Below are 25,062 nucleotides of genomic sequence, written 5' to 3' on the forward strand. Positions count from 1 at the left end.
GAGCAAGGAGCTCGGAACCCTGGGATTGTGACCTGGGCCGAAGGCAGCTGCTTAACCAACTGAGCCACCCAGGCACACCTCAGAGCACATAGTCTTATCAACATTTTTATTAAATACACAAACTGTAAAGTTAGCTAATTGGTTTCTTCCCTATAAAGTCAAGGGTAATATAATCATGTTGTAAACCCAGTGGCTACTTACCTAGTAATTTCTTTCTGTGGTTATCTTTATCTTTATATCTTTATACCTGTCTTCGGCACGTATATATCACCTCCTAAGGAAAGTAGGAAGAAAACCCTCGTGCTCCCACTGTCTATTTTCCTTCACAGCTTTTCTCTTTTTGTGCTGTTTGCTGCTCAGAGAACAGCAACTCACCTTACCTTGGCCTCCCCATGTGGCTCTGAAAGAAAAGCGCTGTTTACTGTTAATGCAAAATTGCTCGTGTTCAGTTAGCTGATAACTTCTTTTTAGTGAGTGAACTTCTTTTTCGAGGTCAGTCGTCCACAGCTGAACACAGGATGGAGTCCTCGTTCTCCACCTTCATAGTCTCGCTGAGGTTGCGTGAGGGTGAGGCAGCCAGCCAGTTTCGCAGATATCTTCTCTGACTTTTTCAAGCCACGTCTGGAATAGGCGCTTCCTTCCCTGTATCCTAATCCAGGCAACGATGTCATTGTATTATGACACAAAGCTGTTGGCTGGGGTTGTGCTTGTGAGGTCAGTAGGCATTCCATCTCTTGGGCCTCCTTATTCCTTTTTTTTTTCTTTCTAATTTTTTAAAAAGTTTATTTAGAGAGAGAGAGAGAGAGAAAGAGCAAGTGCAGTTGGAGGGGAGGGCCGGAGGGAGAGAATCTCCAAGCCGGTTCTGTACTGAGCGTGCAGCCCGACATGGGGCTCCATCTCACAACCCTGAGACCATGACCTGAGCTGAAACCAAGGGTCAGATGCTTAACTGACTGAGCCACCCAGGCACCCAGGGCCTCCTTATTCTAGATGCTTTATTATTGCTTTGTGAGGCAGAGGAAGAGGTAATGGCCGTGGGGAGTTAGATATCTTGGGAAGTAGTAGAAACAAATCCTGACAGCTCTTTAAATATAGATTCTGGCCTCCCAGGAATTTGCTAAGTCTTCTTGTTCCAACCCATTCTGTTTAACTGAACCAACAGTTAACACAGTGTTTTTCTGATAACTCCTCTTCAAAATAAGATGCTACTGGCCATGGTCATTGGGTTTTAATTGTTTTGTTTGCTCAGAGATAAATTTAAGACAGAGTATGCAAGCCTACAGCAGTCCTTCTGGAAACCCCTTGAATGCATGGTCCATAATTGCTGCTGCTGCTGCTTTTTAAAAAAGATTTTATTTATGTATTTATTTATTTGAGAGAAAAGAAGAGAGAGGTGTGAGTGAGGGCAGGGAGCAGAGGGAGAGGGATAAGCAGACTCCATGCTGAGTATGGAGTCTGACAAGGGGCTCGATCTCATGATCCTGAGATCATGACCTGAGCTGAGATCAAGAGTTGGACGCTTAACCAACTAAGCCACCCAGGTGCCCCCATAACTGCTTCTTAGACAAGGAAGAAAACATTGTCAGGGTGGGCTGTTAGTGGTTAAACTTAGGGTTCACAGGAGTGAGGGGAATAGCCTTTGTTTTAGATGAGTCATTCTCTTTGACTTCTGAGCAAGTACCAGTTTTCACAGAAAACGGCTCTGTCGTTGTCCATTTTCTTCATGTTTTCCTTTCTTCTGAACCCATAGTAATTAGATGGGTTTTGAGCAGGACAGCAGCAATAGGGTCTGGGGAAAAGCCAGCCCCATTCTTCCTACCTCCACAGCATGGACTGACCACGGATTATTTTAAGAGCAGAGCTGGTTTCTGTCACTTCAAGAAGCGCTGAACAAGTAGACTGTGGGATAATGTTTTTTTATGGCTCCATTTTGTGGGCCCTTAGATTGTGAAAGTACTCATTACAGGAGTTTATTTTATTATCTTTACTAAAATTTAAGTAAAAATAAAGATGTTTGCTATGATAAGTAAAAATATCCAGAGTTGTATAGAGTTACTCTTTCCCTTCATGGTCCATCGCCACATCCTGGAGAACACGAGTGTTACTAATCTGTAGTAATTCCTGTTGCATCAAACTGATTGCTCATGGAAATACACACACATATATGGTGGTTTTAGTTTTTTTTTTTTTAAATATGCTCATGGTATATACGTTACTCTGAAACTTGTTCTGTCACTTAAAAATCTTGTAAAGATGCCCCTTGGGGGCCATAAAGGTCCAGTTTACTCACTGTTCATAGCTGTATAATATTCTAAATGTGGATATTTTGAACTTTATTTACCTCCTTCATATTCATGAACATTTTGGGTTATTTTCCTTTTTAAGCCTCTATAAACAGTACATAATAAACAACATGACACATTTTTTTAAAAGAATTTACGTGTTTATTTGAGAGAGAGAGCATGAGCAGGGGGCAGGGTTAGGGGAGGGAGACCAGCAGATTCCCCACTGAGCAGTGAGCCTGACAAGGGACTCCATCCCAGGACCCTGAGATCATGACCTAAGCTGAAGTCAGACACTTAAGCGACTGAGCCGGCCAGGCTCCCCACAACATGGCATTTCATAAGCTTAAATATTTGTTTTCTTATTTCAATAGGGATGGTCCATGAAATGGGATCTCTAGGTCAGAGGTCATTGTGTTTTTAATGCTTTAAATATTGTCAGGTTGCTTCCCAGAATGTTATAACAGTTCACATTCCCATTTTTCTAGGTCCTCCCCAGGAGAGTGAAAATGGTATTTCACTGCTTTCATTTGTGTTTTGCTGCTTAATAGTGAGATTTTTAAATTTTCAGATGTTTGTGTTTCTTCCTCTCTGACTTGCCTGTTCATATACTTTATCTATTCTTTTTCCTTGTCTAATAGTTGAAGAATCTGCGTTGACGCCACACAGACTCAGAAGTCAGGCTTCCATTTGTTGTGTTGAATTTATTTATTTTTTTTTTTTTTGCTCATACAACAAAAATTTATTGTCCCACAGTTCTGGAAGCTAGAAGTACAGGATCAAGTTGTGGCTGTTTGTCCCTCTCAGATTTGTCCCTGTCAAATCTGTCAAAGATAAAAGATCTTCTTGTGATTTGCAGGCAGTATTGGGTGTTTTATTGGCTTGTAGATCTCTTCCTCCACCTTTTTTTAAAAATTGTTTTAAATTGTGTTGAATTCTTTTTTTTTTAATTTAAGATTTTATTTCTTTATTTGACAGACAGAGATCACAAGTAGGCAGAAAGGCAGGCAGAGAGAGAGGAGTGGAAGCAAGCTCCCTGCCGAGCAGAGAGCCCAATGCGGGGCTCGATCCCAGGACCCTGGGATCATGACCTGAGCTGGAGGCAGAGGCCTTAACCCACTGAGCCACCCAGGTGCCCGTATTGTGTTGAATTCTTGAGCAAAGTATTTATCCCTTGTGGCTCAGTTTCTCCTTTTCTTTTTTCTTTTTTTTTAAAGATTTTATTTATTTATTTGACAGAGATCACAAGTAGGCAGAGAGGCAGGCAGAGAAAGAGGGGGAAGCAGGCTCCCCTGAGCAGAGAGCCTGATGCGGGGCTCGATCCCAGGACCCTGAGACCACGACCGGAGCCAAAGGCAGAGGCTCAACCCACTGAGCCACCCAGGCACCCCATCAGTGTCTCCTTTTCTAAACAAGGATCATGCTAGGACCCACCCCCCAAGGTTGTACAAGTTCTACATGTGCATTTGGGATAATGTTAGCATGGAGATACTGGCTCTTGTCAATACATATTTGCTTTTTATCATTGTGACCCTTCCAGATAATTGTTATTCCCTGGCTCTGGGGCAAAGCCCTGCCTTTCCTGAGCCACATTTTCTTTCTGCCTATGTTTTACTTGGTAATTCCTTCAAACACTTATTTATCAGGCATCCCCTCTGTTTAATGCATTTGTTGTAAGCCTTGGGAGGAATGGGAGGAACTTTTAAGGAGCTTTGAGTTTGCTTTTAATCAGTGACGTAGTGGAGCTGTCAATGTATCTAAGGTAGATGATAGGCTTTTAGGTCATTTCTACTTCTGACGTTGTCCCTTCTTTTCCATTAAATGGCTTCTCTAGTGAAGAATCTGTCCCTTGGATATTATTGGCAACATCGGGATGCTTTGAGTCTATTTTGGCTAGGTTTTTTTTTTTTTTCCTTTTAATATGTCTGCATCCCTGGTTGTCCTCTATTGTACGGACCTCATAGCAGTCATCTGTGTTGTGTTCATTTCTGATCTTGGATACAGTCAGCTTGCGACAACAAGTGTCTTTGAGAAGCCCTCTAGGAACTGTATCTGCGTTAAGAATCCATCGCTCTGTTGCAGTGTCTGAGATCACAGGATCTGCCTTTGTTGAAGACTCGGCAGGAATTCAGAAGTAGAATGCGTGACTGGTGGTGGTGGCTTGCAGCACCTAGTACTGACGTTTTTGGTAGGAAACATCATGGGTTGTATACAAAGTAGAGCAAATTCTTTGGGTTCAGCTAAGTATATTCTGCATGCACATGTTCGGCTCTTTTGATGTGAAAAGTTAGGAGCAGTGATTGGCAAGATGGAGTCAAAAAGTTGTCCTGTCCTGTGTGTGGAGAGAGCCTGCATCAGCTCATATTGAACGATCTGTGGGAATGTAGGAATGCTCACCTCTAGAAGCCTTAAAGCTCCCGCTGAGAAGATCAAGATAAACTTTGCTGTGCGAAGAGACTCTATCCGTCATCTTATTCAACATTTTTACTTAGAAATGGAAGTGGAGTTCAGAGAGGCTAAGCGGCTTGCTCACGTTCACGTAGCTAGGTGACAAGTGAGCTAGAACTAGGACACAGTTTCTTAGTTGGTATTCTGGTGGTCCTTTCATTTTGCCAGACAGAGACAGCTGGTTTTCAGATCTGGTCGTGGTAGAGTTTGGGTCATTGCTGAGAACCAACCTCTTGTGATAGCTTCATGACTGAGAATTTTAGGAAGCTGCTCAGTTTCTCATGAGCTGAGATCCAGCAACATAATTAATAGATGAAGTTCAGCCACCGGCAGAGAGTTCAGGACACCCTCCCCACTGTGGCTGTCACTGCCCCATCACATGCTGAGATGTGGGTTGATCTGTGGGGATAGGACAGGTAGGTGAGGGCATCCTATTCCAAATCTGTGCACTTAACCATGGAAATTGAGGGTAATAGGAACAGGATACAGATTTAGAGGCACCGAGCGTGAAAAATAATGTGGTTGGCAATGACTTCCATCTTGTGAATGTCTTCGAAACGACTTTCTGTTCCCAAATTCCACTTCTCCAGCTCCCATCTCTGCGTTCCTTTGTGCCACTTCCTCTGTGCCTTCTCTTCTCGCCATCCCTTCAGTGTCGGGGCCCTGGGGCTTCTGTCTGCAAACCCCTTCATATTCTCCCCCAGGGAATCTCAGCCACTCTCGAGGCTTCTCTGTCCCCACTTCTAGACTGATGTTCTCTGAGTCTGTAATTTTAGCCTTCCTCCCTGCCTCGTGCTTATGTGCCATTTCTCTGTCCACAGGCATTTCCGTGCTCTGTCACCTCCACAAACTCCTTCCTCTGACTTACCGATCTCAGTTAATGGCTACCCACGTGAGGACTAGGCTTTGTTATAGGTGGGCTCTGCTGTGGGATGTGGGGAGGCAGCTGTGATAAAGAGCCCGTGTGGGCCTCTTGGCCTTAACCCTTATACCCCATTGCCTCAGTCCTGCCCAAGGGGTTCTTTTAAAATGCAGAATTTGGTTATTTTATTCCTTTGCTTAAAAATAGTGCATTTGGATTTTCTGGTTTCTGAAGAAGATCTACAGTCCCTAACCTACAAATCCCAGATTCATTTCTCTTTACTTTTCCCATCATGCCCCAGCATTCAGTCATAATAAACGACTTAACCATTGCTCAGGGGGGACTGTAGCTTTGTCCTGTAGGACCTCCTCCCACAACTCCCTTCTTTCCTGCCAGATGTTCTTGGATTTCAAGGTGGGCCTTCTGGAAACTCTTCCCTCACTGCCATCCCCTGGGCCAGGTTAGCACTCACTGTGCCTTACGCTATCTCTGCCATTCTTATCGCCTGTTTATAATCTGTCTTCTTCGCTAGTATTCCTTGGGGATAGGTGCTGTGTTGCATTCATGTTTGTGTCCCTAGTGCCTGACACATAAGAGGGTCTCAGTAAGTCTTTATTGAATGGATCAGCAGTGCCCCCTCCTGCCTGCCGGAGACACCGATGGCAGTCATTCAAGATCTGCCAGTTTCTCTATCCCACCATTCAAAACATACTCCCTTCCCTTCTGGGCTTATACCTTAGTCTTCAGTGGACCCCAAATTCTTTCTGCTGTCTGGGCTCATATCCATTCTTTGTCTATTTGTGCTGTGCAGCCTTTTCATTCAGCCCCAAATGCTCATGTTTTCCTACTTTTTGGGCTTCAAAGCCACCCCTTTATTCAGGGACTATCCCCTCTTCCGTTGCTTTATGAAGCCTTTCTTGTTAGTAATGCTTAATTATTCTCTTCTGCTTTCTTTGATTGTTTTTGACCCTCTAGGATCAGGTCTTCTCATGTGCTGCCCACTTGATAGTCTGTCCCTATTCCCTGATGTGCCGTTGACTCTCCAGAATAGAGTGGAGTTGTCTGGTGGCCTCGCTCTTCCCGATGGGACAGATATGTTTGAACACCTCTGTAAGAAGAGGGTTTTTTAAAATGTGATTTTTATTTTTTGTTTCTCTTGTTGTCAGAGTACCAGAGAAGCAGAAATCAAACTGAAAAGTGAAAGCAGAGTTAAACTTTTTTACTTGGACCCAGATGCCCAGGTACGAACTATTTTTTAATGTTTACATTTGAAAACTAAGGGAAAGAAAATGTTTGACAGATGATATGTTTCATTTATTTGTGTGTTTGCTTGTTTGTTTACTTTGGATTTATAAGCAACGTAACAACAGTATAGAAAATTCAGGGGAAAAGGAAAAATAAAAAAGAACCATAATCTCACGACCATACCATGACAGCTGTGAGTGTTTCATATTTAGTAGATTGTTGAAAACTGAGCGATCTATCCAGGATGTCCTCGAGTCCACAAAGAACATATAATTTACCCCATAAAATGACCGTCAGAAAATAATAAGCATCATTGCAGATTCCCTGCAGGCAGTGGTGTTTCCTGACTCATCCAAGGCACATACGAGTCACATCTGTGCCCCCAAAAGTCCGAACCCGGCGTGGTAAGGACCTCCAGAGCTGCCCCAGGGCGTGACAGTTCTGCTGTATTTTCCCCCTTTCGTTTGCAATCTTCGTGTCTGGATTATTGAGCATGATGTTTTTCAAGGTCCATCCGTATTGTAGCGTGTGTCAGAATTTCCTTCCTTTTTAGGGCTGACTAATACTCCACAGTATGGGCAATATACCAGATTTTGTTTATTTATTTGTTGATGGACACCTAAGTTGTTCATAACCATAATTTCTAAGCTCTGTATAATAACCCGTTGAGTAGGCATACCATCATTTATCTGATCATTATTATAAGCTGTATAAACTTAACAAAACAGTGACACTGTTGTGATTAAATGAGTATATATATATATCTTTTCTATATTTTACAGCATTTCCTTAGGATGTGTTTATTAGGAGTTTTTTTTTAACGTGAGCATGATGTATTTTTGTACATTTTCTTTTAAAGAAGCTTGACTTCACATCATCTGAACCCGAAGTGAAGCCATTTGAAGAGAAGTTTGGGAAGAGAATTCTTGTCAAGTGCAATGATTTATCTTTCAATTTACAATGCTGTGTTGCAGAAAATGAAGAAGGACCCACCACAAATGTAATTTTCCCTTTTAAAAAATAATTTACAAAACTGTTGAGAGGTCACCAATGTGCCGATTGCAGTGCGGTCTGGACTGAAAATCCTAGTTCCTGATGGAGAAAGGCAGTGTTTAGGTCAGGATGACGGGGGTTGTTCAGCCTCAGGGACGGGATGTTTGTGACAAAAGATAGAGACGGAGACTTTCTCTTTGACAGTGATTTATAGCAACCCTTACAAATAGGTTGAATAATTTCTTCTTTGATAGCAATGCTCTTTTCCCCCGACAGTTGGAGCCATAGTGATGGTCTGGATGGTTTTGTTTCATTCAGGTAGAGCCCTTCTTTGTTACTCTGTCCCTGTTCGATATAAAATACAACCGAAAGATTTCTGCCGATTTCCACGTGGACCTGAACCATTTCTCCGTGAGGCAGATGCTGGCCCCGACGTGCCCGGCTGTGATGAACGGTGGCAGGCAGAGCTCGCCTACCCTTCAGGACATCCTTCATGAAGCCTCCATGCAGTATCCGAAGCAGGTGGGGGACACGCGCCCAGTAGTGGTCCTGCCACAACTTACCTCGCACGTGCTGTGTGAATGCGTGACGAGACTCTGCAGTGCACAGCTGGGTCGAACAAGACTGTGGAGTTTATTGACTGCATACGTGATTAGCTGAGAGGACAAGAAATGGCATTTGACTTGTCATTTCTTTTTTTCTAAACTTTCTGCTAGTTGCTCCCCACCGCCATATTGCCTTTTTTTTTTTTAATTTTTTTTTATGGGAGGGAGCACAAGAAGGGGAGCAGCAGGCCTCCTCTCGCAGCAGGGGGCCTAATGCAGGGCTCCGTCCCAGGACCCCGGGATCATGACCTGAGCCCAAGACAGACACTTCACCAACCAAGCCCCTTAGGCGTCCTGCCAAATCTCCTCTTTGGTCGGACAATGACCTAGTGACAAGCACCGGGTGCCCCTGAGAGGCTGTACTGTGTCCGCACTCTTTGCTGCTTTAGCAGGTTTACCGTTCAGGGGCTTTGTTTAACGTGGCTGTGACTTTGACCCACTAAAGAAAATCGTTTGTTCCCTAGGGGATATTCTCAGTCACCTGTCCTCACCCTGACATATTCCTCGTGGCTAGAATTGAGAAAGTGCTCCAGGGCAGCATCACACACGGTGCCGAGCCGTACATGAAAAGTTCAGACTCTTCCAAGGTACGACTGACTTTCACGCTTTGTGACCATGAAGAGCAATTAGAAAAAAGGTCTGTCTGTCAAAACGGAAATGCTTAAAGAAATCAGAGTTAGGCCATACTTATATTGTGGAAGATGTACACTACTTACATAGATTTACTGTTCCACTTAACCTGGTATGTCCAGTTTTCAGTGAAAAGTAGTCCCGTATGTATATAAAATGCTTCAGTTGCCCAGACATCCTAAAATAATTGCCAAAGCTGTTGATGTGTCTCTTGGATTCTGGAATTCCCTTTGGGTCCGTTTATGCTGAAATGTACACTGAGGCTGCAGATGGGAAGGGTCTGGCGCAGGTGGTCTGGCCAGTAAGGTCAGTGCTTCAGTCCCCTGTATGGTCCCATGGGACAGGTTATGGTGGCAGAGGTGGTGTGACTCCCATAGAAGAGGGAAGGGAAACATGCGAGATGTGTTTTTCCTTTCTTTGGTGTATGCTTCTTAGTTGGGGAGTGCCTCGCTGTGGACATACGCAGACTTGAATCTCAGAGGTTATCTAGTCCCAGATCTCCTTTCAGGCATCAGAAAACTGGGGTTTACCAAGGTTTAGTTACATGCTCAGTGTCCCACAGCTCTTGTGACCAAAGGCCCTTGCCTGTCACCTTCTAGCACATTGAGCTACCTGGTAGAGTGAGCGTTTGAGTGCCGTCTGTGCTGGTCTGACAGTAATTTTTACAAGTGGTCCGTCTGAGAGATGACCCTGCTCTGTTGACAAGGACTGGTCCACAGCAGGAGGGGACACTCCCCTGGCTCTGCAGGACAAAGCTTCAGAGCTTCCCCTCTTCCTGTCTGTGGCCCCCCACACAGCACAGGGATGTCCCTAGGATGGAGGGCGGTTGTTGAAGAGCAGGTTCTAGGAGTCAGAGACCTGGGTGCTGAGTGCTAACTCAAAGCCTGGCTGCTTTGGAGAAGTTGTGTCACCTCTCTGGGCTCTGGTGACCCATCTGTACTTGAAGGATGATACTGCTCCCCGCCCAGGTCCCTCTCAGGAACGGTTCTGGGACTGCGCAGATAACATATGAGACATCGCTGGCGAGGCTGCAGATCAATGACACGTGCTGGACACCATTATCACTTGTCACCCTCAGGGAAAGCCCAGCTTCCCAGGTGCACTGCTTCCAACAGTATGCCTTTCTGGCTGATGAACGCTGAGTAAAGTTTAGTCCCTGGAAAGAAGCTATTTTATTTTTTAAATCAAGTTTGTAAAACCTTGCATGAGAAGCTCTTTTAGCTCCTGTATTTTTTTTTTATTATGTTATGTTAGTCACCATACAGTACATCATTAATTTTTGATGTCTTGTTCCATGATTCAGTGTTTGCGTAGAACACCCAGCGCTCCATGCAATACGTGCCCTCCTTGATACCCACCACCGGGCTCACCCATCCCCTCACCCCCATACCTTCTGAAACCCTCAGTTTGTTTCCCGGAGTCCACGGTCTCTCGTGGTTCGTCTCCCCCTCTGACATCCCCCATTTCATTTTTCCCTTCCTTCCCCTAATGTCCTCCATGCTGTGTTTTGGTTAATAACCAGTGAAGGCCCAAGTAAGGTCTACGCCCCGTGTATGTAACTCATTTCCAGGGCCTACATGCGCCATCTTTGCTCTTCTGCCTGCCACGTGCACAGTTTGAAATTTGGCAGCTCATGCTGCTGCAGAATCACATTTCCCTTTGGGCTAAACTTTATGCTCTACTCCACGCTTCCCAGTGTCCATTGAGCATCTGTGCAAGTCTGCTCTTCCTTCTTTACTTATGAAACGGAAAGCTCAGCCATGTGTGCATTATTCTACGCATTCACACCTCCGAAGTATTAAGGCAGAGATTAACATTTTATATCAGAATAGATTTTATATCCATTTTATATCTATTTTATATCAGCCATTTTCTATCAGAGTAAAAGTTTTGGCAGAGATATTACTGAGGGATGACTTTCTAATGTGTATCAAAATTACTTCTTCCTGTTTTCCAAGATGGTCTGGAACATCATTTAGATTAAATTTTGTCTTGGAGGAGGAAACTTTTATGGAAAGTCTCCGTAGGTGTCCGCCATGAATAGATTAAAAAAGAAGAAGGAAGAAAAAGAAAGAAAGAAAGGAGGAGAGGGAGGGAGGGAAGGAAAGGAAAGGAGGGAGGGAGGAAGAAAACCCTAGAGGGCAGAAATGAGTTTTTCAGTCTTTTGCATACCTTATGTTCCATTTGCACCCCCAGTAAGTCTGTGAACTCAGACCCTGTTCTCTGCAGGGAACAGTGAAACTTGTTTGAAGCCTATGTTTTAGCTTTGAATTTTATGCAAATATTACATTTTACTTCACAACGTAGTCCGTATTATTAGGACCTAAAAATGATAGTTCCTATCCGAAAATGTTTGAGTAAAATTACCCCCCTGGGAAGGTAGGCCGTTTTACCTATGGCTGTGTACCCCAGATGCCCACAAGAACATGCCCAGCTGGAAGAAGGGGAGGAGCTGGGTGAGCTACGGGCATGTTTCAATCAAGACACGTTTCTAATTCACTCGTGAGGGCGGTGATTCCCACCACACAGTTGTGGTGGAATCATGATGTCTGGTAATTGGAAGGGGTAATGAAAAGTATTATGGCTCAGGCCCTTCTGTCTTGCGGTGGGGAAAGTGGAGCCCAGAGGTTTAATGGCCTGGAGTCCCACAGCGGGTTTCAGTTTGACTTCAAGACAAACCGCTCTTTTCTCCTTCTCATCTAGAAGATGAGCACTCCTCAGAGCTGGTGCACACAGATCCCGGGGGTCTGCTCAGAATGCAGGTTCTGACCTGGCAGGTCTGCGGTGGGGCCCGAGACTCTGCGTTCCTGGCAAGCTCCCCGGTGATGCCGAGGCTGCAGCTCCGCAGTGCACACCTTGGTTCACAGGCTCTAGATCTCGACTCCCACGACTACTTTGACTGTGGTGTGCATCAAAGGCCCTCGAACGTGCCACTGTGACCGAGTCAGACTTGGCGTCGGTGGCCGTGCAGTGTCCAAGACGAGCAGACTTAGGGGAAGGTCATGTGCTTGAGCAGCAGGGGTGGCGTTGATTCGTTGGCCTGCCACGCATACGTCTTAGGCCAGAGCGAATCTGCTTCACCGTGCACCGTAGAGTTAATAAGTCAGCCCACAACAAATGGAAATTGATCCTTACGAAGTGAAAATAGCAGTAATTTATACTTAGAAACTGAGACTCTAGCAACGAAAAACTCTGGCCTTACTTAAGTCAGCACCTGTAATGTCTTATATAATGAGTATCTGTCCCCCCAAATTGTGGGAATTTGCGCAGGCCGGTGCACATTAGGAGCTATGCACACTTAGTTTTATCATTGGAGCTCTCATTTCAACTTTAGTTAACGTGGTATATTTTTGTGTGAATACCAAGTATTAGCAATTGTTAATAACCCAGTGGACTTATAAGTAGTCATAAGTTCTTCATAAAGAACTGTGAAAGCCTATGAAATGGTATGCTTGTGGCCCATAAAAACATTTTAGAAAAGACATAACATTTTAGAAACAGTCCTCATTCTTTGAAAATCACTGCTAACGACTGCTTTAAACAGAATGCTCTGTACCTCGTATAAATCGAGCCATATTCATTAGCCGTAGCTGTGCTTTTCCAAGCATCTGGTACTCTGATAAGAGCTTGTTTAATGAACATGGGGTGATGGCTCTTTAGACCACAGTCCTGGCAGTGGGATGCAGCATCTCATGGCTTGATTCTGATGTCTTCAAGGTTGCTCAGAAAGTGCTGAAGAATGCCAAGCAGGCATGCCAAAGACTAGGACAGTACAGAATGCCATTTGCGTGGGCAGCAAGGTAAGGACGACATCTTCTATACGTTTGATATAGATACGGATATATGAAGAGAGGTATATAGGTAGATAGGTCTATTTTGTTTATTGCCCAGAGACGAAGAGGACTTAAATGTGTAAAATTGAAAAATAAGAAAACCCCCTCCCTACCTGAATAATCCCTTAGTGGAGTCGCAGAGAGGGAAGGTGCTGGCTGGAGGAGAGCTGTGTGGGGACCGGCATCCTGGGCTCCCTCCACATGTCTTGAGCTCAGCTTGGGCAGCAGCCCGGGCAGGGGGGAGGGAGTGGGCTGTTGTGTGTGGGGGGGGGGCGGTGGGGGAGGGGGTCCCTGCAGATCATCCTTAATAGTGAGCTCTGCTTCTGAAGCATTTCACTGTGTATGTTGTTTCCTAAGCATGAGCCATATGCTGGAAATGTTTTCTATGTAAATTGAGTTAGTTGTGTTCATCCTCATTAATGTCTTCCATGTTTTTAGATAATGAAATTTCTGTTAGCTACATACAGCCAATGGAATAATAATTGGTCTTCACGGGGAAACCAAAGATACGTTGTGGATCTCTTTTGGTCTTTTGGAAACTCACTTTAGAAATGTTGTTTGGCTATTTCAGGACGTTGTTTAAGGATGCATCTGGAAACCTTGACAAAAATGCCAGATTCTCTGCTCTTTACAGGCAAGATAGCAATAAGCTCTCCAATGATGACATGCTCAAGTTACTGGCAGACTTCCGGAAGTGAGTCTCAAAGCCTTTCTTGTTATTTGCACACCTGAGAGACAGAAGGTGTTTGGTGGGGAGGGGGCATGGGCTCCGCTTGAACGTCATAGGGCCTGTTGGGGTAGCGTGGAACTTTACCTCGTGTCCTTGGGAAGGAAGAAGAGATTTAAAATTGAAGGGTATCCTGGTTAATTTGAATTCTTCAAATGATGTTTTTGGTGGTGCTGTGGAGGGTGTCGTGAGCCTTCGGAGGAAGGAGACAGTGGAGGGACCTCTGGCAAGAGATGGGAAAGGACTCGGCAAAGCTAGGACAAGTGGCAGTGGGAGAAGGGGACTAATTGGGGTCACATCAGGGGACCCACCGTTCCTCTGTCTGGGGTTCCTGATTGGGTGAAGGGTGGAAGGAGAGAGCAGTGGATAGGTAGCGGTCTCAGATAAATAACCCCCAGGTTTCCGATTTGCACAACAGAGCGACTCAGGTACCATTACCTGAGTGGGCGATGGAAGGGAAGGATAGTGCTTCCTGATTACAAGCATCGTTTCAATGCTTTACCTACACCCATGAGCGAATGAGTTTCCTAGAGCTGCCAAAACAAACTGCCACAGATTGGGTGGCTTAAACCCACGAAATGTCTTCCCTCGCAGTTCTGGAGGCTAGAACTCCAAAACCAAGACATTGGCAGGGCCGCACTTGCTCCAAAATCTGTGGGGGGAGGATCCTTCCTTGGTTCCTTCAGCTGCGATGACCCCAGGCATTCCTCGGCTTGTGACGGCATCCGTCTAGTGACTGCCTCAGGCTTCCCGTGGCCGCCTTCCTGTGTGTTTCTGGTGCGGTGTCCTTCTTCTAAAGGAACGTGTCATGCTGGATTAGGGCCAACCCCAGCGACTTCATCTTCTCTTGATTACATCTGGAAAGACCCTGCATCCATAGGTACCAGGGGTTAGGGCTTTGGCAGATGTGTTTGGGGATGCCGTTCAGCCCACAGCAAGGTAGAGAAGAGAGGCCAAGCAGTGGCTGGGGCAGCCCGGCTGAGAATCTTCTATCACTGCGCTGTTTGGTGTTCCGTCATAATGGGTTCACTTTGAAACTTACAAAACTGATTTCCTTTGCTAGGGACATAAAAACTTCAGACGTTTTCTGGGAAAATTCTACGAATGAGAAAGAACTGAGGGTATTAAAAAATAATGAAATGAAAAGAATGGCCAAGAGCCAGCCTCTAGTTATTCTGTACCATAGGACCTTTACGGTCTTAGTTTTTAATTTGGGGGGAAAAACCCCACATGTCAAAGTAAAAATGTCACTCTGTTTAGAACTCAGGACTGGCTGTTAGAAGTTCATTTTTGCCTATTCTTACTTCTCTTCCTTCTGATTTTTCAAAACTCTAAATAGAGTCATAATTAGCATCTCTTAAAAATGATTACTTACTAATAGTGAGTGTTATATGCAACATGTCATCACACGGTAATTATTGTCACGTTTCTCCCTTGCTTGTAGAATAAAAAGTCATTTTACTTTGTTTCATTTTTTGAAAACTCCAGTCACCTTTAGTTAAATAGGTTACAGTTTTCTTGCACTGGACTATCATGCAGTTCTTAATAATCACGACATTGGTCCAAATGTAATCACTTAGGAAGGTGTACACACTATATTGTTAAGGAAGTGAAAGTGTATCTATGTGACCTCATTTTTGAGAAGAAAATATTTTATATATTTCTTTTTGTGTCTAAATGAAGAAATGGGTAGGCAAATAGCTAGCCAGATGGAAAGAGAGGGATATACACCAAAATGGTGGTCATGGTTGTCTTTGAGGGATGGCTGTGTAGGTGGCTTTTCTCTTCTACCTTATGGCTTTCCGTGATTTTATGTGGACTTTTTTTTTTTTAACTTTTATTTTCATATTCTGACAAACAAACAATGAAGTTCTTTATCTGTGATGGAGGTTAGAAGCCCTATCAGAAGTTACGTCCTACACTGACTAGCTTGAGACAGCCCTGGCCGGTGGTGGTGCTTTGGTGGTAGTCCCAGCTCACAGTTCTGGTCCTCAGTGGAGGCCGAGGGGTAGGACCCTATGGGGTCTTTAATGAAAGAATAATCTGAGCCAAGAGGCCATGGCCAGGCAGCAAACAGCACAGGCCTTCCCTGGTTCAGAGCCCAGCAGTGTTCTCCCTGGCACTCCGGGCCTTCACGGGCATGCTCATGAGGAAGGATCTTGTGGGAGGAGCATGGCCAGGGAGAGACTCAGAAACTGGCAAATAGGGGTGTGATGCTATCAGCATCAGAAGGTGCAGCTATCATAGGGGAGGGGTGGCTTTGTCTTTCCTTCACAGCAAGAATCCGGAGAAATGCCTATGTCCACTCCCTCTGCTTTCCACAGTGGAATTAGGGAACCGGAGGTTTCCTTTTTCTTTTTCCTCCTTTTTTTTTTTTTTTAACCTTAGCATTTTTCCTTTCCTATTTATTTATTTATTTTTACAAAGAATAATCCTGTGTCACTGGCCTGGGCACTAGCTTGGGTGCAAAGCTATTGTTTCTGTTCCCATGATTGTCTCAAAGTGTCATTTAATAATGGATGGGAAAAATTTTCTCAAGCTGCCCCAGTCTTTGAAAACAGCTGCCAAATCTCGTAAGCCACTTCTCCCTTCCCCACCCAGTAATTACCAAGGGCTGTGTTCCAAGATCTAGTAAGAAAACAATTCTGTCAGATAAATGGTATTGCTGACATATATGCTTCCAGAAATATTTGTCTAAGAAGAAACACTTGGTATTTTATAATTGACTTGCTCATGGTGGTGCCTTTTCTAACTTCTGCAGGAAATCTGAAGACATGAAGGTAAAGTATAAAAATAGAACGTTCCCTTTTAAATGTAAACCTTTTTTTTTTTTTTTTTTTCTGGTGCGAAAAGGTGTTTTTATTAAAGCACAGAGACAGGGCTGTGGGCAAGAAGAGCTGCCTAAGTATAAACCTTTGTTAATGCTACCATATTGGGTAGTTTAGTTAATAATGTTATTAGGGTTTGTGCATGAGACTTCGTATATGTACTCATCTGTACCTTTGTGTGCTTCGTGTCCAAATTTAACATTCTTACCTCCATTTCCCTCTGGTTACACTGTGCTCAAGCCAGGTGGTGCTACTTGTCTTTCTCTTAAGCGACTGGGTACTTTCACCCCACCACTCTCTGCCTCTCCCTGCATCATGTTCTCTTCCACCTGGGCTCTCCGAGGGACCCCTACTCCTCTTTCGGGGTCCAGTCTGTAACTCAGGTCCATGTTGGGGGACCTGGGGCAGGTCATATGCCTTCTCAGCTTGAATCTTCTCTTCTTTTTAAGGGGGAACCCTCATAGCCCTTATAATCCTACAGCTATGGGGGGAATAAAGGAAAACGGATGGCAGGGTGATTTCCCTCACCGAGAAGACTCATCTCGACCCTTTCCTTCTCAATACAGTAGACACTGGCCTTCCCGTGGAGGTCTGCCCACACTGGATGGAAGTGCTTCTTAGCATGTCTTGTTGAAGATGGGAATCATCATACCGTGTTTGTGTTCTGTCTGTGGTGCTCAGTTGAGCATGTGTTGTACCACCGTAAGCACTTGGTAAATGGTTATTGAACTATCTCATAGACATCAGTTCAGTGATTTTGTTTCAACAAAAACATCTCAAATTTCTTTCAATTGCATATACATTTTTTTAAGTGACTCCAGAGCTTTTAGGGACTACAGGAGACCCAAGCACGCCTGTATTGCCGGTCCGTCACTTTAATGGGTCAGGACAGACAGTAGAGAAGGGGGAACTGGGCAGCGGAAACACAGAGGTGAGGACTCCCAGCCTGTTGGCATGGGATGACTGCTGGTTTGTAATACCCTCCCTGCCTCTGGGGATTGTCAAGCAGTTGTATGGGCAATGGGAAGAGAAAAAACCTTTTCCTAAGAGCAAAAGTGAGCCTCATTCCGAAGTTCATATGTATGCAAAAGTAGTTCCCAAATTCCAGATACCCTACATGTGTCTACTGTATACATTTTTTAAATGAAGTTTTAGGATGGGTTTTCATGCTCAAGTATTTTAAATTTTGTGTGGAATATATATACTTTACAGATTTAAACAAAACCTAATCCCAGTCATAAGAGAATCCGCTTTGTTAACACACACACACCCACACACCCACCACCACCACTTTGCAAATGCATATAAAAAAGGCAGTAGAATTTCTGTTGTTTGTAGGTTTTGATGTCTGATAAGCCAAGTTCAGTAAAACCCTTAAACTTCTGAAGTAAGTTGAACATTATATTTAAAAAACTAAGCTTCCACAAAGCCCATGTGCCGTGTGGTGTAGAACTAAGCTCAGATCTGTGCTTTCTTGGAAATGCATGGACATAATGCCTCTGTGGAACTAGCAGCCAGAAGCAGAAGCTCTCGGCAGAGGGGAGAAACCAAATGGGGAATAAGTATAGTCAGACAGAGAAGGAAATAACACATTATACAGAGAGTTCCAGCAAAGATTGTTGAATTGAAATTTGTTGCTTAGCAGTCCAGTTATCAGAAGTTCATATGAGGATGATGTCAGAGGGATAGAAAGAGTGGTGAAGAAGGGACCGACCCATTTATGGGCGGAAGTAACTGGGAAGGGGTGAGAAAGACGATGTCCCTGAAATCTCATATTTGGAATATTCTTTGTAATATTAACAGAGTACTTGTGACTCGAGGACACAGGTACAACTTCATTGGTATCTCTGAGATTTGTGGGACGCCGTGTTTTGTGGTACGCGGGCAGCGTTGAGTTGTTCGGAGGAAGAGGTGGAGCAAGGCGGTACGTGTCAGGAAAATGTAATGCTGCACAGAAACCCGTGGGTCTCGGGGTTGGTGTCCCTTGAGGAGCTTTGTGTGAAGCTGAGAGGCGCTCTGGCAGTGTATCATCTGGGGAGCATGGCAGTGGGTGGGAGGCCAGCGACAGCTCCCAGGAAGTGGATGGTCAAAGGCACAGTCTTCCTGCGAGTAGCAAAGAATATTGTGTTTTTGAAAAAATCACACAGTGGGCACAGGGACAAGCTGTAGGGGTGATGCTGGGCTATCCCTGGACATCTTTTGGTCAGAAATTGTTTTAGCTGAAGGCGGAATGTGTGGAAGATTGTTGACTTGCCTTCCTGATCGTCATCACTCTCAGGATTTCAAGGAATTGCTCATTTAAACTCAGATATAAACAAAAGACAAGTGGAAAGGAGAGAAACGCTAGGAGAAAGTGATTTTGGAAGTTGGAGCTGGCAGTGGGCAAAGATGAATGGGCTCAGCATGGTCTGTGGCCATAAGGACAAGAATTTACAACTGTGGGGGGCGCCTGGATGGTGCAGTCAGTTAAGCATTCAGCTCTTGGTTTGGGCTCCGGTCATGACCTCAGGGCTGTGAGATCGAGCCCTGCATCAGGCTCTGTACTCAGCAAAGAGTCTGCTTGAGATTCTCTCTCCCTCTCTCTCTGCCCCTCTTCTCATGTGCATGCTCTCTGCTCTCTAAGATAAATAAATCATAAAAAAAAAGAAAGAAAAGAATTTAGGACTGTTAGGAAGTCCTGGTGCAGGTGAACAATATCCCAGGATAGATAAGACACATTACCTGTGAGGCTGCTTACCGGTAACAGGAGCTAGGATAGGAACTTTTCAAAAATAGGAAAACGAAATGCAGAATCTGTAGGCCAGTGGGCTTTGATGTTTTCTGGCAGCATTTTAAAAGACATTATTAAACAGGTGGCTTACAAAGAACCACGAGGCAGCATTCTGTTTTCTAGGAATAAGCCATGTCATGTCGAACTAGTCATCCTAACCACATTTCTGCTTTTCTCTTTCTAATTGGTTTGCTGAACTGGTACCACAGAGGAATGCAAAGCCTCTGACAAGTACGTATTATGCTAACGTCCTGGGAACGAGTCAGAGAAGCATAGCATGCATGAGTGGACAGTTCAACTGCTAGAGTAGTCGGATGCCAGGACGAGTGATGAGTGGGCTAGGGGTGAGCTTCTAGAGGCTTGAGAAGGAACCTGTTCTTGGCCGTATTCTGTGCAGTGTCATCCTCAGTGAATTTTTTGAGAATATAACATGCTGATGAAATGCCTTCGCGACATCGAGCTATTAGGAATACCTAATACATGAAATGTTAGAATCTGGACTTAGGAGGGTTTGATCAACTAGAAATGGCTCAAATGGAAAAAAGTACGATTTCCTCAAGGCAAAAAATCAAATCCTGTTCTGAGTTCCAAAAACATAATTGTATGAATACAGGATGGAGAAAGATAGCATGATAGTAAAGCATATGGAAAAAGATTTAGGGATTTTAGGTAATTTAAATGTAATGTACATCACCAGGGTGGTGTGACTACCACAAAATAATAGTATTTGGCTACATGAGTAGAAGCATGTATTGTTCAAAACCAGAGAGCTGCTCAGTCCCCACCTGGTCAGACCTTCCTAGGCCTGCTGTATGCAGTTTGGGCACCTTGATATAAATGGAACATTCTTCTAGGGGGAAATGGCATTGGAGGAAGGCCCAAAAGAGCTGGACGTCAGCAAGGTGTGGTTGCTGTTCGTGGATGGTTAAATGGTGTTAACACAGTGAAGTGTAACCAGGTCCCTTGGAGAGGGGAAGTGTCAGAGAGGCAAAGTGAGGAAGAGCAGCCTGGGTGTCAAAATGGCTGTGTTAAAGTCTTCTTCGGCTAGGAAGGGTTGATGCGGTAGCAGTTCTTGTCAGGAGCGTCACAGAGAGCTTTCTGGGACTAGACTGTTAGACCAGATACAAACACCAGCCATTTCCCTGTGCGCCTACTTTGTGTCCAGCGTTTCACTAGACACAGGAGCCTAAGACGGCTTCTAGCTCTGTATTTTCGCAACTTGAGCCAAGAATGGGGGTGAGGATGGGGTGGTTCCCAAAGACGGCAGCTATCTTATCTTGCCCATATTCTTACCTAGATATGTGCAGCCTAACATGGGAGCCACTGGCCACAGGGGACTACTGAACACGAGAAATACAGCAGCTCCAAACCGAGATGAGCTATGAGTATAAAACATCTGGATTCAGAGAATTAGAATAATGTCTTATACTGATTATCTATTGAAATAGTAACACTTGGAATAAATTGGGTCACATAAAATATATTCTTTTTTAAAAATTTTATTTATTTATTTTTAAATTTTTAAAATTTCTTTTCAGTGTACCAGAATTCATTGTTTTTCTTAATACTAATTTTACCTGTTTCTTTTTACCTTTTAAGATGTGGCTTCTAGAAGGTTTAAAAGTACTTTTGTGGCTCACGTTATATTTCTCTGGGAAGTGCTGCCCTGGGATTTAGGTTTTAGAGCTAACCTAACATATAAACATGTGGTTTTTCTCTTCTTTTGCTCCTAGACCTGAGAAGATGGCGAAGCTCCCAGTGATTTTGGGCAATCTAGACATTACGATTGATAATGTTTCCTCAGACTTTCCTAGTAAGTGTAAGTTCTCTGTAACAACCAGAGAAAATGTTGCTTGACTTTTACTTCAATTTGTTTGTTTTTAATTTTCCAGATTATGTCAATTCATCGTATATCCCCATGAAGCAATTTGAAACCTGTGGTAAAACTCCAGTGACATTTGAAGTAGAGGAGTTTGTGCCCTGCATACCCAAACACACTCAGCCTTACACCATCTACAACAATCACCTTTATGTTTATCCGAAGTACTTGAAATATGACAGTCAAAAGTCTTTCGCCAAGGTGAGTGCAAAGGTCGAGGTTTCCGTTTTTGGTATCAGACTCTCCCGGGTTTTGGCTTCTTGTGTTCTCTTATAAATACATATTCTGGCTTTTTGTTTCATTTTCTTTTTCCTTTTTTCTTCAAATATTGCTGCAGGCCAGAAATATTGCTATTTGCATTGAATTCAAAGATTCAGATGATGAAGACTCTCAGCCTCTGAAGGTTTGTTTTTTTATGTATGTTTGCATTTTTCCATTTTAAAAATGGACCTGTGTGGTATTGCACAACTAAAGGAATTTAGCACATTACAACCAACAGACACAAAAATATTGTGACTTCACAATATTTAACCACACTGGCTGAACTTTACAGACTGTGGAGTAATTGCGTTCTTGCTCCTCATTGACTGTTTCTGTTTATATACTCTTTAGGGATGAAGGTTTCTTATGTATGTTCAGTTCAGTAAACATATCATGTCTTACTATGAGCCAGGCTTTGTGTGGGTGCTAAGAATTGTATGAATAAGATTGGTAACAGAAATAATAATAAAAATAGATCGATATTTATTATTATAGTATAGTGATAATAATAGTAATAAATCATTGGTGATGTTTACTGAATGCTTATTACAGTGCAGTCTCTGAGCTTAGAGCCTTATAGGTATTAAACTCTTTTAATTCTCCTAACAGTATTTTTTAGATGAGACTAATGCACAGAATTTAAATAAGTTGCTTTTGGCGATCCATTAGTGGAACCACTGTGCAAACCCAGGTAGTCTGGCTCCACATTCTTTACTATAACTATGTGGAAATGACTTTCCAAGAAGGGAAAGAGACAAAGATGCAAAGAAGAATATAATAATAGTTTTTGCCCTCAAGAAATTCACGGCTTAGTGGGAAAGGTAGTCATGGAGAAAAAGCTCCTGGCACATAGAAATGGTTTGTTGTCCAAATTGAATAATTAGTACAGAAAGTGCTGAGGGGACACAGAGGAAGGAGTTAATCGTTTCTTGATGGACACATGGGAGTTCGTTGCCCGCGGAGGGGATGGTCATTCAGACAGAGGGATTGTAGGAGTTCGGGTGTGGAGGTGTGAAAGGGACCTGTGGGCAAGGCACTGCAAGGACAGGTGTGTGTGCTGGGGGGGAGGTGGTACTGGCGGATGGACTGGATGGAGGGTGGGTTGGACCCAGGAGAAAGGGGGCTGAAGGCTCTGGAGTCTCCTAGGTGGAAGAAATCCACGACACGCCAGAGTTTAATTTCTGACTCTGTTGATTAAATACTGGTGTCTTTCTTCACTAACTCTTACTTTAGTGCATTTATGGCAGACCTGGTGGGCCTGTGTTCACAAGAAGTGCTTTTGCTGCGGTTTTACACCATCACCAAAACCCCGAATTTTATGATGAGGTAAGCCAGGAGGTTTTCAAGGGAAAACCCAGTTAATCAGTCTTAAGAAAAACTCTAAATTCTTTGCTTAGTAAAGTAAGAAATAAGAGAAAGTGCATACTATACTGGAATTACAGTGCTAGAACTAAAGATTGGAGCATTTATTTTACATCATTTTTTCCAATTGCAAATGTAACATTATTCCAGAAACTTGGAAAATGCAGATAATAGAAAAGAAAAAGTCATAATCTCTGCTTTGTTACTACCACAATTAATATTCTGACGTATTTTCTTACAGATTCATACTTAAGTGTGGTTATGTTTGTCGGACCTGAGACTCTTTCTTTCTCATTATTGGGTTTCTTTATGTAGAATGATAGGGTAGCTCATTAAAACTACCCTATGAATCTTTCTTTGAAATGTTCTATCCTGGTTTTTCATTGTGCTGTTGCTGTGTTAAGCTAATGTAGTGGTTGATGTCGTGGTTTCCAGTTCTTTCCTGTTTCTGGTTGGTGAATGTCTTGGTCTACTCGGGCTACTGTAACGAAATACAACAGACTGGGTGCATGGTAAACAGCGGACGTTTGCGCTCATGGTCCTGGAGGCTGAAGTTGTAGGTCAGGGTGCGAGCATGGCCGGGCGAGGGCCATCTCCCTCCCGGTCACAGACTTCTCAACTGGTGGGCAGTCGGGGGGTGGATCCTCTGTTGGATCTCATGTAAGAGCATTCATCTCATTCATGGCCTAATCACCCCAAAGACCCCACCTCCAAATACCATCACCTTGGTGGGGGGTTAGGATTTCAACATATGAATTCGGGGATGGGGACCCACACATTCAGCCCATAACAGTGTATTATGGATCCATTTCTTTAGCACTTTTTCTGTTCTCTCACTTTAACTGCAAATGTTAGTATCAGTTCAGAGATCAAACGGACGCTTGTGCTTTGGGTGCCATGTGTGGCTGCTTTCATCGAGAATTTTTGTTTTAAGATATTAAAAAGGTGGTTATTTTGTCTTCCTTGCAGATTAAAATAGAACTGCCCACCCAGCTGCACGAAAAGCACCACTTGCTGTTCACATTCTTCCATGTCAGCTGTGATAATTCAAGTAAAGGGAGCACAAAGAAGAGGGATGTTGTCGAAACACAAGGTTTGGGATTTCATCATTACCTTGATCGTTCATAACTTATGTATTAGGTTCTCAAGTTTTATTTTGATTCTGAGCCCTCATCCTCTTGAGGAATTTTTATTTATTTATTTTTTTAAAGATTGTATTAATTTGAGAGACAGAGGGGAGAGCGTGAGTCAGGGGAGGGGCAGGAGGAGGGACAAGCAGGCTCCCCACTGAGCACAGAGCCCAGTGCAGGACTCCACCCCAAGACACGTAGATCTTGACCTGAGCAGATGTCAGACGCTTACTGAGTCACCCAGAGGCGCCCCTTTGTGGAGTTTTTGATGAAGTTTGTGAAGGTAGCGTATGTAAATATTTTTTTAAAAGATCATTTTAGAATTGTAATCCTAAAGAGGCCAAAGTACATTGTAGACAGCGTTCTACAGAGACTAGTTCAGGGCCTTAAAGATCCGGCAGATGAGTAGCACTGACTTTCCTTCGTACGTTTTCAAATACCTACAGTAAAGTTTTTTGTGCTTTGTTTCAACAGTTGGATATTCCTGGCTTCCCCTCCTGAAGGATGGAAGGGTGGTAACAAGTGAACAGCAGGTTCCCGTCTCAGCCAATCTCCCGTCTGGCTACCTTGGCTACCAGGAGCTTGGGATGGGCCGGGTATAGGACTTTAAGATTCATTTATCCCACTACTTTCAGAAAACATGAAAAATCAACTAAAGCAAGAGTAACACGAAAAAGCACACAATATTTTTGCTGGTCCCAACATTTTGGTTTTAGTTATTCTTTTTCAAGTAAACATAGGCCAGTGGAAGGCAGTGCTCCTGACAGCACAATTTAGAATTACGGTTTTGGGCACTGTAGAAGCCCTGAACTAGCAGCATCTCAGCGGGGCAATGGAGATGTGGAGACGCTGGATGACGTAGGAGTTTTTCACTGCAAACTAGCCATGCTCAAACAGGGATGTGTTCTTAGAGTCACGCAGAGTATTAGGAATTGTCTTCTAGCTTAGAGGATTGTCTTCCAGCTTAGAGGAAGTCAGGGTAGCCCGTTCTGATACATTTTCTGATTCAGAAAGCCTTGATTTTCTTAGATTTCTCTAATTGGTTAGTTGATTTTGCATTTTTTTAAGCCACCTGAAGTTTTATAGACTTCAGTTTTATAAAAAGCTTTGGTAAGTTTTCATTTCATTTTAAATGGCTTTTAATGTTTCTCTGCATTTAAGTAGTGCCAAATTTGGGTCCATGTTATGGACAAATCATCAAAGTATT

General features: G+C 43.6%; 1 protein-coding gene across 6 annotated transcripts in view; it reads left to right on the plus strand.

Annotated features, from left to right (window-relative positions):
* The window catches only part of DOCK9 (dedicator of cytokinesis 9), a 173,961-nt gene that overhangs the window by 62,391 nt on the left and 86,508 nt on the right, over positions 1-25,062 (plus strand). For all 6 annotated transcript variants that reach the window (XM_080799509.1, XM_080799511.1, XM_080799507.1 and 3 more), the window contains exons 10-21: positions 6,759-6,833; positions 7,697-7,837; positions 8,149-8,352; positions 8,900-9,022; positions 12,783-12,865; positions 13,470-13,592; positions 20,957-21,036; positions 21,116-21,303; positions 21,440-21,505; positions 22,597-22,689; positions 23,695-23,818; positions 24,330-24,451. In XM_080799509.1, the coding sequence (XP_080655635.1) occupies positions 6,759-6,833; positions 7,697-7,837; positions 8,149-8,352; positions 8,900-9,022; positions 12,783-12,865; positions 13,470-13,592; positions 20,957-21,036; positions 21,116-21,303; positions 21,440-21,505; positions 22,597-22,689; positions 23,695-23,818; positions 24,330-24,451 (1,422 nt within the window). The remainder of the gene's footprint in view (positions 1-6,758; positions 6,834-7,696; positions 7,838-8,148; positions 8,353-8,899; positions 9,023-12,782; positions 12,866-13,469; positions 13,593-20,956; positions 21,037-21,115; positions 21,304-21,439; positions 21,506-22,596; positions 22,690-23,694; positions 23,819-24,329; positions 24,452-25,062) is intronic.

This window comes from Martes martes (assembly GCF_963455335.1).
Source record: "Martes martes genome assembly, chromosome: 3".
Classification (NCBI taxonomy): Eukaryota; Metazoa; Chordata; class Mammalia; order Carnivora; family Mustelidae; genus Martes; species Martes martes.